The sequence below is a fragment of the Lucilia sericata genome, unplaced genomic scaffold, assembly GCF_015586225.1.
Source record: "Lucilia sericata isolate MDLA Ls3-8-SP2 unplaced genomic scaffold, ASM1558622v1 Contig000456F_arrow, whole genome shotgun sequence".
NCBI lineage: Eukaryota > Metazoa > Arthropoda > Insecta > Diptera > Calliphoridae > Lucilia > Lucilia sericata.
The window spans coordinates 190111-204862 of NW_023994471.1; the positions used below are offsets into that span (position 1 = coordinate 190111).

The 14752-nt window shown below is 33.2% G+C and overlaps 2 protein-coding genes across 9 annotated transcripts in view; one reads left to right on the plus strand and one right to left on the minus strand.

Moving 5' to 3' along the window:
* LOC119605083 (centrosomin) overlaps positions 1–7720 on the plus strand; it is a 71016-nt gene extending 63296 nt beyond the window's left edge. For 3 of the 6 annotated variants that reach the window (XM_037958014.1, XM_037958018.1, XM_037958019.1), the window contains 3 exons: positions 928–1113; positions 1182–3261; positions 6065–7720. In XM_037958014.1, coding sequence (XP_037813942.1) covers positions 928–1113; positions 1182–3261; positions 6065–6363 — 2565 coding nt within the window. In that variant the 3' untranslated portion in view covers positions 6364–7720. The remainder of the gene's footprint in view (positions 1–927; positions 1114–1181; positions 3262–6064) is intronic. The other 3 variants (XM_037958016.1, XM_037958015.1, XM_037958017.1) reach the window with 2 other exon arrangements.
* LOC119605085 (ubiquitin-associated domain-containing protein 1) overlaps positions 1–14752 on the minus strand; it is a 48511-nt gene that overhangs the window by 32368 nt on the left and 1391 nt on the right. Inside the window, exons 2-7 of one of the 3 annotated variants that reach the window (XM_037958023.1) lie at positions 13950–14635; positions 13288–13795; positions 11273–11478; positions 11074–11203; positions 10703–11006; positions 9908–10624 (exon numbers count right to left, since the gene is read on the minus strand). In XM_037958023.1, the coding sequence (XP_037813951.1) occupies positions 10479–10624; positions 10703–11006; positions 11074–11203; positions 11273–11478; positions 13288–13795; positions 13950–14308 (1653 nt within the window). In that variant the 5' untranslated portion in view covers positions 14309–14635 and the 3' untranslated portion in view covers positions 9908–10478. The other 2 variants (XM_037958025.1, XM_037958024.1) reach the window with 2 other exon arrangements.

Below are 14752 nucleotides of genomic sequence, written 5' to 3' on the forward strand. Positions count from 1 at the left end.
AGTTCTAGTTTAGTTCTAGTTCAGTTCTAGTTTAGTTCTAGTTCAGTTCTAGTTCAGTTCTAGTTCAGTTCTAGTTCAGTTCTAGTTCAGTTCTAGTTCAGTTCTAGTTCAGTTCTAGTTCAGTTCTAGTTCAATTCTAGTTCAGTTCTAGTTCAGTTCTAGTTCAGTTCTAGTTCAGTTCTAGTTCAGTTCTAGTTCAGTTCTAGTTCAGTTCTAGTTCAGTTCTAGTTCAGTTCTAGTTCAGTTCTAGTTCAGTTCTAATTCTAGTCCTAGTTCAGTTCTAATTCTAGTCCTAGTTCAGTTCTAGTTCAGTTCTAGATCATTTCTAGTTCATTTCTAGGTCAGTTCGAGTTCAGTTCTAGTTCAGTTCTAGTTCAGCTCTAGATCAGTTCTAGTTCAGTTCTAGTTCAGTTCTAGTTCTAGTTCAGTTCTAGTTCAGTTCTAGTTCAGTTCTAGTTCAGTTCTAGTTCAGTTCTAGTTCAGTTCTAGTTCAGTTCTAGTTCAGTTCTAGTTCAGTTCTAGTTCAGTTCTAGTTCAGTTCTAGTTCAGTTCTAGTTCAGTTCTAGTTCAGTTCTAGTTCAGTTCTAGTTCAGTTCTATTTCAGTTCTAGTTCAGTTCTAGTTCAGTTCAGTTCTAGTTCAGTTCTAGTTCAGTTCTAGTTCAGTTCTAGTTCAGTTCTAGTTCAGTTCTAGTTCAGTTCTAGTTCAGTTCTAGTTCAGTTCTAGTTCAGTTCTAGTTCAGTTCTAGTTCAGTTCTAGTTCAGTTCTAGTTCAGTTCTAGTTCAGTTCTAGTTCAGTTCTATTTCAGTTCTAGTTCAGTTATAGTTCAGTTCTAGTTCAATTCCAGTTCAGTTCTAGTTCAGTTCAATTTCAGTTCTCAATTCTAGTTTTACTCAAACTAATCCTCTCTTTAAACCTATTTTTATAGCATCACACTGCCGTTGGTATCAGTGGCTTGGAGTGTACCGGCTTTTGTCGTTCCTTTAGCGATACAGAGGCTTTAAATGATTTGACATCATTACAAAAACAAAAATACGACCATATAATCGAACAGCAAGAGGTCACCATTAAAAATCTCAAAGTTGAAGTGAAAAAGAAAACTGCCGATTTGCAGGTAAGGTCCAAAAAAGGTCCTTTATATTCCCTAAACACCTATTAAATCTTTATCTTTTATCACTCCAGAATCTTGTTAACAAAGAACTTTGGGAGAAAAATCGTGAAATTGAGCGTCTCAATAAAATCCTTAACAAAACCACCACTTCCCCTATGTCGCCTCAGACGCACAATGTTAGTCAAGGAGAGGTGAATGGTGAGTTACAACAGTCTTTCTCTGATGTGGAATATACCAAGGCATTACAACGCAATAAGCTATTGCAGCGTAAAGTGGATATTTTAATACAACGTTTGGGTACAGAAAGACAAAATGATGCTTTAATAGCTCAACTGCAAACTGAACTGAAGCAGGCCCGTTTGGATGCAGAGACTGCGGAGAAATGGCGTCGTCAATGTGCCGATTTGTGTCAAACTCTATCTACCCGCCTGGAAGAATTGGCTGGTTTCCTTAATTCTTTACTCAAACACAAAGATGTTTTGGGTGTTTTGGCGGTAGAGAAACGCAAGGCTATGCGTAGGGCAGTGGATCGTAGTTTGGACTTGTCCAAGAGTCTTAATATGACTTTATCGGTTTCGGGTCTTTCTATGATTGACCAAAGTTTGGCAGAATTGCATAATTTGTCGGATATTCTGGGTGACTTAGATATAGATTTGGAAAATAAAACTTTCAATTCACACGAAGACATACACGGCCAGTCTATCGAAATACTTAAGGCTGAAAATAAGGCTCTTAAAAAGGAGTTGGATAAACGCCGTACAGCAGATTCAAAGAAGGAGCGACGTTCTTTGCCTTTGCCCATGATGGCGGAAAATAGGGAAAGTGAATCCGAAGCCTGGTCCGAGCCTGATCGTAAGGTGTCCTTGGCTCGCATAGGATTAGAAGATCATTCAGCCTCCTTGATGGCCAAAGAGCAGCCTTTGGCGGCACAACACAATGAAACCGATAGTGACTACAGTGAATCGAATAGTCGCTCATTTAAGGCCCGCAGCCAAGAACGCATTGCCCAATTAGAGCAACAGCTTCAGCAGAGAGATCAACGTATTCTCGAAATCCAATGCCAGCTGGTGGAAGCTGATAATCGTTTGAAAAAGGAAAATTTGAAAGTATTAGAAGCCAATCAAGAATTGGAGCAACTAAAGCAACGCAATGAAGAACTGCATCATGATCTAATAGCCATAGGTTCCCAAGAACCCAGTAATATAAACAATGAATCCTTGCTGTTAAGGCAAATCGATGAAAAGTCACGTTCTCTAGAAAAACTACAAGAAGAACGTGAACGCCTTACGGTAGAGTCAAGATTAGCAGAAATACAAATCAATTCCCTAAAGGCCGATATGGAAATTGTCAAACAAACCTATGAAGAAGCTCTGCAGCAAGCAGCCGAAAGAGAGCAGCAACAACTGAACGCCCTCAAACAAGAAATGCAACAACAATTGCAACAAACTCTAATGGAGAAACAACAAGAATATGAAGAATGTCTCGAAAGAGATTACATAGCAAAACAACTCTACGAAGAGTGTTCACAACAACTAAATGAATTACAAAAACAATACATAGAAGCTCAAAGAACCATCGATTGTTTGCAGGAAAATGAGCAGGAACTTAAACAAACCCTGGTAGAATCTGAACTAACCTCACGTAATCTACAAAAACAAATCGATGAAAGCACCTTAAGAGCCTCCAAGGCCGCTATGGAACGTGTAAAGGCTCTAAATGATAAACTGCAATTGGAAAAACGTGTCGAAGAATTAACCCTGGAAATAAACCAACATGAAGAACAACGTTTACAAATGCAACAACAAATTGATCATTTGGAACAAGAACAGCAATCGCTACTCGAACGTTTGGCCGTCTTGCAAACTAAACAACGTTTGGTTAAGCCAGACGATCAAAATTGCCAATCCGGTTACACTTCCGAAGAAGTACCCCTACCGCATTCCTCTGCTGCTAATGCACAAAGCCTCGTGGCTCAACAGCGCTTGGGTGAGCAACGTATACAGAATTCATCACCCGATTTGGGTATAGAAAGTGATGCGGGACGTGTTAGTAGTGTGGAACTGAATAGTGTACAACGTCCTCAATTGAAGACCGTGGAAATGAGTCCGTCCTCGAAACAACTTAGTAGTACTGAATCGGATGAGAAAGAAGGTAAGTGTGGGGAGAAAAACAAATTGAATTAAAACTAGACTATAGACCATGTTATAGAATAGGCTAAAGACTATACTATAGACTAGATTATAGACCAGATTATAGACTAGATTATAGACTAGACTATAGACTAGACTATAAACTAGACTATAGACTAGACTATAGACTAGACTATAGACTAGACTATAGACTAGACTATAGACTAGACTATAGACTAGACCTATGACTAGACTAGACTATAGACTAGCTATAGACTAGACTATAGACTAGACTATAGACTAGACTATAGACTAGACTATAGACTAGACTATAGACTAGACTATAGACTAGACTATACACTAGACTATAGACTAGACTATAGACTAGACTAGACTATAGACTAGACTATAGACTAGACTAGACTAGACTATAGACTAGACTAGACTATAGACTATAGACTAGACTATAGACTAGACTATAGACTAGACTATAGACTAGACTATAGACTAGACTATAGACTAGACTATAGACTAGACTATAGACTAGACTATAGACTAGACTATAGACTAGACTATAGACTAGACTATAGACTAGACTATAGACTAGACTATAGACTAGACTATAGACTAGACTATAGACTAGACTATAGACTAGACTATAGACTAGACTATAGACTAGACTATAGACTAGACTATAGACTAGACTATAGACTAGACTATGACTAGACTATAGACTACTATAGACTATATAGACTAGACTATAGACTAGACTATAGACTAGACTATACTAGACTATAGACTAGACTATAGACTAGACTATAGACTAGACTATAGACTAGACTATAGAGTAGACTATAGACTAGACTATAGACTAGACTATAGACTAGACTATAGACTAGACTATAGACTAGACTATAGACTAGACTATAGACTAGACTATAGACTAGACTATAGACTAGACTATAGACTAGACTATACTAGACTATAGACTAGACTATAGACTAGACTATAGACTAGACTATAGACTAGACTATAGACTAGACTATAGACTAGACTATAGACTAGACTATAGACTGGACTATAGACTAGAATATAGACTAGACTATATACTAGACTATAGACTAGACTATAGACTAGACTATAGACTAGACTATAGACTAGACTATAGACTAGACTATAGACTAGACTATAGACTAGACTATAGAGTATAGACTATAGAGTAGACTATAGACTAGACTATAGACTAGACTAGACTATAGACTAGACTAGACTATAGACTAGACTATAGACTAGACTATAGACTAGACTAGACTATAGACTAGACTAGAGACTAGACTATAGACTAGACTATAGACTAGACTATAGACTAGACTATAGACTAGACATATACTAGACTATAGACTAGACTATAGACTAGACTATAGACTAGACTATAGACTAGACTATAGACTAGACTATGACTAGACTATAGACTAGACTATAGACTAGACTATAGACTAGACTATAGACTAGACTTAGACTAGACTATAGACTAGACTATAGACTAGACTATAGACTAGACTATAGACTAGACTATAGACTAGACTATAGACTAGACTATAGACTAGACTATAGACTAGACTATAGACTAGACTATAGACTAGACTATAGACTAGACTATAGACTAGACTATAGACTAGACTATAGACTAGACTATAGACTAGACTATAGACTAGACTATGACTAGACTATAGACTAGACTATAGACTAGACTATAGACTAGACTATAGACTAGACTATAGACTAGACTATAGACTAGACTATAGACTAGACTATAGACTAGACTATAGACTAGACTATAGACTAGACTAGACTATAGACTAGACTATAGACTAGACTATAGACTAGACTATAGACTAGACTATAGACTAGACTAATAGACTAGACTATAGACTAGACTATAGACTAGAACTATAGACTAGACTATAGACTAGACTATAGACTAGACTATAGACTAGACTATAGACTAGACTATAGACTAGACTATAGACTAGACTATAGACCTATAGACTAGACTATAGACTAGACTATAGACTAGACTATAGACTAGACTATAGACTAGACTATAGACTAGACTATAGACTAGACTATAGACTAGACTATAGACCTAGACTATAGACTAGACTACTAGACTAGACTGACTAGACTAGACTATACTAGACTATAACTAGACTATAGACTAGACTATAGACTAGACTATAGACTAGACTATAGACTAGACTATAGACTAGACTATAGACTAGACTATAGACTAGACTATAGACTAGACTATAGACTGACTATAGACTAGACTATAGACTAGACTATAGAGTAGACTATAGACTAGACTATTGACTATGACTCTGGTCTGGTCTATGATCTAGTCTGTAGTTATGTTTATAGTCTAGTCTATAGTCTTGGGTATAGTCTAGTCTATAGTCTTGTCTATAGTCTAGTCTATAGTCTAGTCTATAGTCTAGTCTATAGTCTAGTCTATGGTCTAGTCTATAATCTAGTCTATGGTCTAGTCTATAATCTAGTCTATAGTCTAGTCTATAGTCTAGTCTATAATCTAGTCTATAATATAGTCTAGTCTATAGTCTAGTCTATAGTCTAGTCTATAGTCTAGTCTATAGTCTAGTCTATTGTCTAGTCTATTGTCTAGTCTATAGCCTAGTCTATAGTCTAGTCTATAGTCCTAATCTATAGTCTTTATACTGCCTTATTTTCTCTGTTAAATTTTTCATCAAATTTCTTCTTACAGTCTTTTGTTTAAAATATATTTCTAAATATTTGTTTCCTTTCAGGTCTCCATGACAGCAGTACCGAAAACATTAAACCTTCCAATAATAACACAGATGCCAACAATGGACAACTGACAACACAGCAGCTGGCCAAGAAACACGATTGCCTAAAGGTAGAACAAGAAAACGCTGAATTGCGTCGTAAATTATTACGCACCAAACGTGCCTTTGAAGACACATATGAAAAACTACGCAATGCTAATCAACGCAAGGCACAAATTGAAAAAGACATTAAAAATCAAATACTCAAAACACACAATGTCCTTAAGAACGTACGTTCCAATATGGAAAATGAATTGTAACGTACGTTTAATCATTATTGTCATCATTGCCAACATCCACTGTTACCACTTTAATATTTTTAACACATATTCAAAAATAGATTTCATTTCATAACATATCTATATACACACTGGAGTTTTTGCACCTGTTACACTTAAAGACACTTTTGTTTAACAAAGTTTTTGTTTTTAATTTTTGAAGGGAAATTTTTTTAATTTCCATTTATGAGTTTTCTTGAGCATTTTTTTTTTTAATTTTGTTTGATTGAAAATAATTTTAATTTAGTTTATAAGTATATACGATTTAAGTCTGAATTTAGAAAACGAAACGCGATCTGAAGGTGCTAAAGGAATTAACCATAGAAGACCCCCCCCCCCCCCCCTTTTATAAAGCATCATTTTAACAAAAAATACTAAAACCTGGAATAATTGTTTTACTGATTGAAAAAGAAGACTTTTTGTCAAGTCTGACCTTTAACATAAAACTCTTGAACTAAAAAGCCATATTAATTTTAACTTTACTAATTATAACTTTATAAACTTTGTATTCCCCTCTTAACTACTTAATTTATTAATTTAATAAACTATTAAATAATTGTGTATTGTCAAATTATTTCTCATTTCAATGTATTGTTTCTTACAAAATAATATTAATATTTTAACCTTTTAACCTTAATGCTACAACTAAACCATTCATATTGAATGCAAATATAAATCTAATTTTATGAAAAACACTTTTTCTAAATAAATAAATAAATTATAATTTTTTCCTAATTTAATTTTTTTACTCAAAATGTTTATTTTTTTAATTTATTCTTTTTTTATTTTGCCTGCTGCAATTTTATTAATTTTCTATAGCCTGCCTCCTGCTTTCAAGAAGATATTGAAGTTATGCTGTAAAAAAGATTTCAAAAATTTTTGGCTTTTTATCTCAAAATTTTGTTTGCAAACCTTCTACAACTTTTCTTCTCTACAGCTGTGTTCTTTTTAATTTTAATTTCTTTTAAACGATTTATTTAAAATTTAACGATTTAACGAACGAACTTTTTAATTTTAACTCTAAATTATCCCTAAAAATAAGAAAAACTTGTATTTATGTAAAATTTGTAAAATATTAAACTAACCTCGAAGAACAAAACTGAAAATTAAAAAAATTAACCAACCACCTCTTTGTACAGTTAGTAAGTTTAGTTTTTAGTTGAATATTAACAAAAGAACAAAAAATAAAAAAACTTTTATTATTAGTTAAGAAAATTTTGTTGTTAAGCTTAAATACGATTTAAATTATTTTATATACGAAAAAAAATAAAACAAACACAAAACCACAAAAATTAAAATGTATTGAAAAACCAAACGTCTAATAAAACGAAAACATGTTATTTAAAAGTAAACAAATTTGTTTTAATTCAAATAATTTTCAAGAAATAGACAGTAATCCGGACTAGACCATAACTAGACTATAGCCTAAACTATAGAAAAGACTCCAGACTAGACTATAAACTGGACTGTAGAATAGACAATAGACTAGACTATAATCTTCTAGTTCTGTTCTAGTTCAGTCTAGTATAGTTCTAGTTCAGTCCCAGTTCAGTTCTAGTTCCGTTCCAGTTTAATTTTAGTTGAGTTCTAGTTCAATTCTAGTTCAGTTCTAGTTCAGTTCTAATTAAGTTCTAGTTCAGTTCTAATTCAGTTCTAGTTCAGTTCTAGTTAGGTTCTATGTAGTTCAGTTCAAGTTCAGTTCTACGTTAGTTCTAGTTCAGTTCTAGTTTAGTTCTAGTTTAGTTCCAGTTCAGTTCTAGTTCAGTTTAGTTCTAGTTCAGTTCTAGTTCAATTCTAGTTCAGTTCTATTTCAGTTCTAGTTCCGTTCTAGTTCAGTTCTAGTTCTGTTCTAATTCTGTTCTAGTTCTGTTCTAGTTCTGTTCTAGTTCTGTTCTAGTTCTGTTCTAGTTCTGTTCTAGTTCTGTTCTAGTTCTGTTCTAGTTCTGTTCTAGTTCTGTTCTAGTTCTGTTTTAGTTCTGTTCTAGTTCTGTTTTAGTTCTGTTCTAGTTCTGTTCTAGTGCAGTTCTAGTTCAGTTCTAGTTCAGTTCTAGTTCAGCTCTAGTTCAGTTCTAGTTCAGTTCTAGTTCAGTTCTAGTTCAATTCTAGTTCAGTTCTAGTTCAGTTCTAGTTCAGTTCTAGTTCAGTTCTAGTTCAGTTCTAGTTCAGTTCTAGTTCAGTTCTAGTTCAGTTCTAGTTCAGTTCTAGTTCAGTTCTAGTTCAGTTCTAGTTCAGTTCTAGTTCAGTTCTAGTTCAGTTCTAGTTCAGTTCTAGTTCAGTTCTAGTTCAGTTCTAGTTCAGTTCTAGTTAGTTCTAGTTCAGTTCTAGTTCAGTTCTAGTTCAGTCTAGTTCAGTTAGTTCAGTTGTAGTTCAGTGTAGTTCAGTTCTAGTTCAGTTCTAGTTCAGTTCTAGTTCAGTTCTAGTTCAGTTCTAGTTCAGTTCTAGTTCTGTTCTAGTTCTGTTCTAGTTCTATTCAAGTTCTGTTCTAGTTCTGTTCTAGTTCTTTTCAAGTTCTGTTCTAATTCTGTTCTTGTTCTCTTCTAGTTCTGTTCTAGTTCTTTTCTAGTTCTTTTCTAGTTCTGTTCTAGTTCGGTTCTGTTCTAGTTCAGTTTTAGTTCAGTTCTAGTTCTGTTCCAGTTCAGTTCTAGTTCAGTTCTAGTTCAGTTCTAGTTCAGTTCTAGTTCAGTTCTAGTTCAGTTCTAGTTCAGTTCTAGTTCAGTTCTAGTTCAGTTCTAGTTTAGTTCTGTTCTAGTTTAGTTTTAGTTCAGTTCTAGTTCAGTTCTTGTTCAGTGCTAGTTCACTTCTAGTTTAGTTCTGTTCTAGTTAAGTTCTAGTTGAGTTTTAGTTCAGTTCTTCTTCAGTTCTAGTTCAGTTCTTATTCAGTTCTAATTTAGTTTTAGTTCAATTCTATTGAGTTCATATTCAGCTCTATTTTAGTTCAGTTCTAATTTATAGTTGAGTAACTCAACTTGAGTTCATTTCCAGTTCAGTCCTACTACTGTTCTTTTTCAGTTATAGTTCATTTCTAGTTAAGTTCTAGTTCAGTTTAGTCTAATCTAAAGTCTATAACGCTGTTCTGAGATAACCTATGCTCGTAAATAATTCATTACAGATGTTTAGTTGATACTTTTTTAAAATTGATTGTTTTATTGTTTATTATTATTTTAATTTTTATTTCAAAATTAAGATTTTTTTGTTTGCTTTATTTAAAAGTAGAGATCATTATTTTAATAATTTTTTGTTTAATTATTTAATTTTTTTTGGCATAATTTAGTTTTAATTTAAGTGTTTAAAACTATCAAAATTATTAAACATACACATAAGCAGTAATAATACGATAAATTTTAGTTTATAATTAAGAATATTTTGGGTTAAAATTTATATTTTTTTATGGGTTTCAAAAGCATGATAATTTGTTATTTTTTTGTTGTGGTTTAAAATTTTATATTTGTTTGTGTTTTTTTGTTTGTTTAAAAGCTAAAATGCTAAAATTAGGTACCATCTACAATATGTTTCATTATTTTTAATTTAATATGATTTGATGATGATGATGAGTTTTACTTGATTTGATAATGCTTGTTGTTATTTGTTTTTTTTTTTCTTTTTTGGTGTATAATATTTAATTGTAAATATATTTTATTTATTTATGTTTTTTAAGAGAATTGCACTTTTGTTTTTTTTTAATATTTTGTTTTGTTAATAAGTTAAATTTTAGTTTAAAACGTTAGTTTAAGAAAGCTAAAGACTTTTTTAAAAAAGCATAACAACTACAAATTAATAATTTTACTTTTTCATTAAGTTTTACTATAAATTTAAGAGGCTGTGCGTTAGTAATGTTTATAAAATATTAACTAAGAGTAAATGTTAAGCTAAAAAGTTGTTGTTTTTATTTTTGCAATTAATTTGTGTTTGTTGGGGGCTTTAGGTGGTGTCAATCTTATTTAATAGAATAATTTAATTAATAATTACTATTATGGTTTAAGTTATAGAAGAAAACTGAAATAAAAATTGTATTTATTTCTAAGTATTTAGTAGATTTTTTTAGTGTTAACAAGTTGTTAAAGAAAACCAAGAAATAGAATTGTAAAATTAAAAAGAAACTATCGACTACTATAGAATTGATTGATGCCTAAAACATGTTTTTCTTCATGGTATTTTTGCAGGATATGTGTTATCACCGAGGTGGTATCATTATCACCACCCCAAACACGTATAGTATGCTCATTTTCCAATATTGCTAAAAAGGCTTTATTTATTTGAGCCAAAAAGAAAGTTATGTTGCTATATAATAATTTATTAAAAAAATAAAAGTGTTTAAACTTACCTAATAATATCTTGGGATTGCTTAGGCTCAATTGTACTTGTGGTAATTCAAGTATTGTTTTTAATATGGGAGAATCTTGGGCTAAACCTTCACGTAATTCAACTAAACTACCGGTACGATTACCACACAACCATTCACAAGCAGCTGCCTTATTATTGCAAGTCTTTTTTAAAGCTTCTATAACTTCTGTTTCAGGAAAGCCCATTTCGACAAGATTTTGTATGGTCTCCGGTGTGGGCGGTATATCACGATGACTATAAATACGCACTATTTCTAATAAAGCTGCTATATTATCAATAGGACCCTGTTAAAAAAACACAAATAATCATGAATACTTTTAAAGAATTTTTAAAAATTAACACACAACTTACATCATTTGACATTATACCCGATGGTGAGGCTATAGAATTAGTTCTTGGCAAACCCATGACCGTTTCTTCTATGCCCATCTCTTCTGATTGCCGTAAAATAAGCCATTCCAAAGCATTTGAATAGATATTGCTGTAATCAAACCAAATTTTGCAATAATTTTAAATCTTGTTTCCTTTTAGTTTCTTGTTTAACACTTACTTGTGTATTTTTAGAGCATATTCAGCCTTTTCTTTTTTAAAACCCATGTCCACAAGGCACTGTAGAGTATCATTTTGATAGTTACGTTTATTGATAAGTTTTTGCTTGAGCATGGCTATCAAACGATTAGCATAGGGGCCGGAACCAATAATAACGGATGAGGCTTGTGCCAAGGAAATTAAAACTTTACGGACATCAAATTGCAACTGGAATTGGAAGAGAAATTTAAGAAAACTTTTTGGTACAAAAATCAGAATTTCATCAAGAACTGTCTATAGTCAAGACTAAGTATTGCCAAGACTATATATAGTCAATACTATCAGTTCTAGTTCAGATCTAGTTGAGTTCTAGTTCAGTTCTAATTCAGTTCTAGTTCAGTTCTAGTTCAGTTCTAGTTCAGTTCTAGTTTAGTTCTAGTTCAGTTCTAGTTCAGTTCTAGTTCAGTTCTAGTTCTAGTTCAGTTCTAGTTCAGTTCTAGTTCAGTTCTAGATCAGTTCTAGTTCAGTTCTAGTTCAGTTCTAGTTCAGTTCTAGTTTAGTTCTAGTTCAGTTCTAGTTCAGTTCTAGTTCAGTTCTAGTTTAGTTCTAGTTCAGTTCTAGTTCAGTTCTAGTTCAATTCTAGTACAGTTCTAGTTCAGTTCTAGTTCAGTTCTAGTTCAGTTCTAGTTCAGTTCTAGTTCATTTCTAGTTCAGTTCTAGTTCAGTTCTAGTTCAGTTCTAGTTCAGTTCTAGTTCAGTTCTAGTTCATTTCTAGTTCAGTTCTAGTTCAGTTCTAGTTCAGTTCTAGTTCAGTTCTAGTTCAGTTCTAGTTCAGTTCTAGTTCAGTTCCAGTTCAGTTCTAGTTCAGTTCTAGTTCAGTTCTAGTTTAGTTCTAGTTCAGTTCTAGTTCAATTCTAGTTAATTCTAGTTCAGTTCTAGTTCAGTTCTAGTTCAGTTCTAGTTCAGTTCTAGTTCAGTTCTAGTTCAGTTCTAGTTCAGTTCTAGTTCAGTTCTAGTTCAGTTCCAGTTCAGTTCTAGTTCAGTTCTAGTTCAGTTCTAGTTTAGTTCTAGTTCAGTTCTAGTTCAATTCTTAGTTCCATTCTAGTTCAGTTCAGTTAAGTTCTAGTTCAGTTCTAGTTCAGTCTAGTTTAGTTCTAGTTCAGTTCTAGTTCAGTTCTAGTTCAGGTTAGTTCAGTTCTAGTTCAGTTCTAGTCAGTTCTAGTTCAGTTCTAGTTCAGTTCTAGTTCAGTTCTAGTTCAGTTCTAGTTCCGTTCCGTTCGTTCAGTTCAGTTCTAGTTCAGTTCTAGTTCAGTTCTAGTTTCCGTTCTAGTTCAGTTCTTAGATTCAGTTCTAGTTCAGTTCTAGTTCAGTTCTGTTCAGTTCTAGTTCAGTTCTAGTTCAGTTCTAGTCAGTTCTAGTTCGTCTAGTTCAGTTTAGTTCAGTTCTAGTTCAGTTCTAGTTCAGTTCTAGTTCAGTTCTAGTTCAGTTCTAGTTCAGTTCTAGTTCAGTTCTAGTTCAGTTCTAGTTTCAGTTCTAGTTCAGTTCTAGTTCAGTTCTAGTTCAGTTCTAGTTCAGTTCTAGTTCAGTTCTAGTTCAGTTCTAGTTCAGTTCTAGTTCAGTTCTAGTTCAGTTCTAGTTCAGTTCTAGTTCAGTTCTAGTTCAGTTCTAGTTCAGTTCTAGTTCAGTTCTAGTCAGTTCTAGTTCAGTTCTAGTTCAGTTCTAGTTCAGTTCTAGTTCAGTTTAGTTCAGTTCTAGTTCAGTTCTAGTTCAGTTCGAGTTCAGTTCTAGTTTCAGTTCTAGTTCAGTTCTAGTTCAGTTCTAGTTCAGTTCTAGTTCAGTTCTAGTTCAGTTCTAGTTCAGTTCTAGTATTTCTAGTTCAGTTCTTATAGTTCAGTTCTAGTTCGTTCTAGTTCAGTTCTAGTTCAGTTCTAGTTCAGTTCTAGTTCAAATCTAGTTCAGTTCTACTTCAGTTCTTGTTCTATTCTACTTCAAAAAGGTTTCTTTAAATTTGACAAATTTTAAAAATATTCCACTTACATTAGACTGTTGAAATATCTCATTAATATCAACCATTGGTATCTCACTGGTACGTACGGGCAAACTTCTCGTAGCCATTTCAATTTCAACCTCGGGCGGTGTACGCGTCTCTCGCGTTTGAGTCATTAAATTCTGCAAATGATTACGTTTAGCCACCAACACTAAAGTATCATTATTGCCTATCTCCAATTGAGCCAATGTCAAATTCTCATTTAGCTCCGAACCCTGATAATCAGCCTTTAGTAAACGAAACCTAGGACCCAGCGAGCGTGGATCTGTGGCGAAAAGGGGCATAGAGCCCATATCATCTTTAAGCTCTAAAAGTATTTCACTCTTTAACTCTAGCAAACGTCTATTGATATCCGTTTGGAAAACCAAAATACGGGCCGAAGGACAAACAATGCGTACCTTGATACGCTCTTTGGTGGATGGACCTTTAAGGACATCATCGTTGTTGTGGCAAGAACCCACAGATGAAGAGGCAGCCGAAGAACGACGAGAACTTCTTCTGCAATTAGTAAAAATTATAAAAATTGTACAGATTCCATTGAAAATTAAGTACTTTGCAAATAAATTTCGTAATTTTTGCATAACTGAAAATTTTGACACTTGTTGTAATAAAAAATAATCCAAATCAAACTTAATTCTCTCGGCCCACTTACATTTTATTTAACTTAATATTATTAGACGTTGAGTTGGTCAAGGAACATGATGATGACGATGAATGGTGATGATGATGACAATGTGATGTTGCTGAAGACCCTCTCATTGATCTATGGGCGGTTTGTGGTGTTAGTGGTAAACGGCCACTGGCAGGGGCCGCTACCGTTACGGTGGCGTTTGAACTATTGGCCGACTCTTCGGGATTATCTTGCAGACGATGCAGTCTGGGCGCTATATCACTGGCACTAGTCGATGAATTATCATCTTCATCTTCACTTTTATTCGTGGAACGTTTATTACGGGCCGCCAGCCATTTGGCACGACGTTCTGCAAATTTTTCACGTACCCATGGAATCATTGCTTCCAGCAATGACCCCCAAATAGTAATACTTCTAGTTGCAACACTTTTATGTTCTTATTTTATATTTTAACATTTTAAACATTTTATTTCTTTTTTTTAATAGAATGTTAAGGAATTTTTATGAATCTTTACATTTTTTTTAACAAGTTTTTATCCTTTTGTTTACAAAAAAAAGAGGAAACAGTAGGATAATTGGAAAAACCAATTTTCTTTAGTAGTATTTTGGGAAAAACAAGAAATTCGACTCGAAAGTTTTTTTGCTTGTCTGCTTTAAAGAAATTCACCATGTTGAAAGTGTTGCCAATAGTTATTTCTGGTAATTTGCTGGAAATAAGCGTTTTTAATGCAAATTACCGTTACTTGTGGTAAATTGTAGATTAAAGAAAAAATGTGAAGTATTTTTTTAAAATATGATAAAATCGGTAAAAGTAAACTAACTAA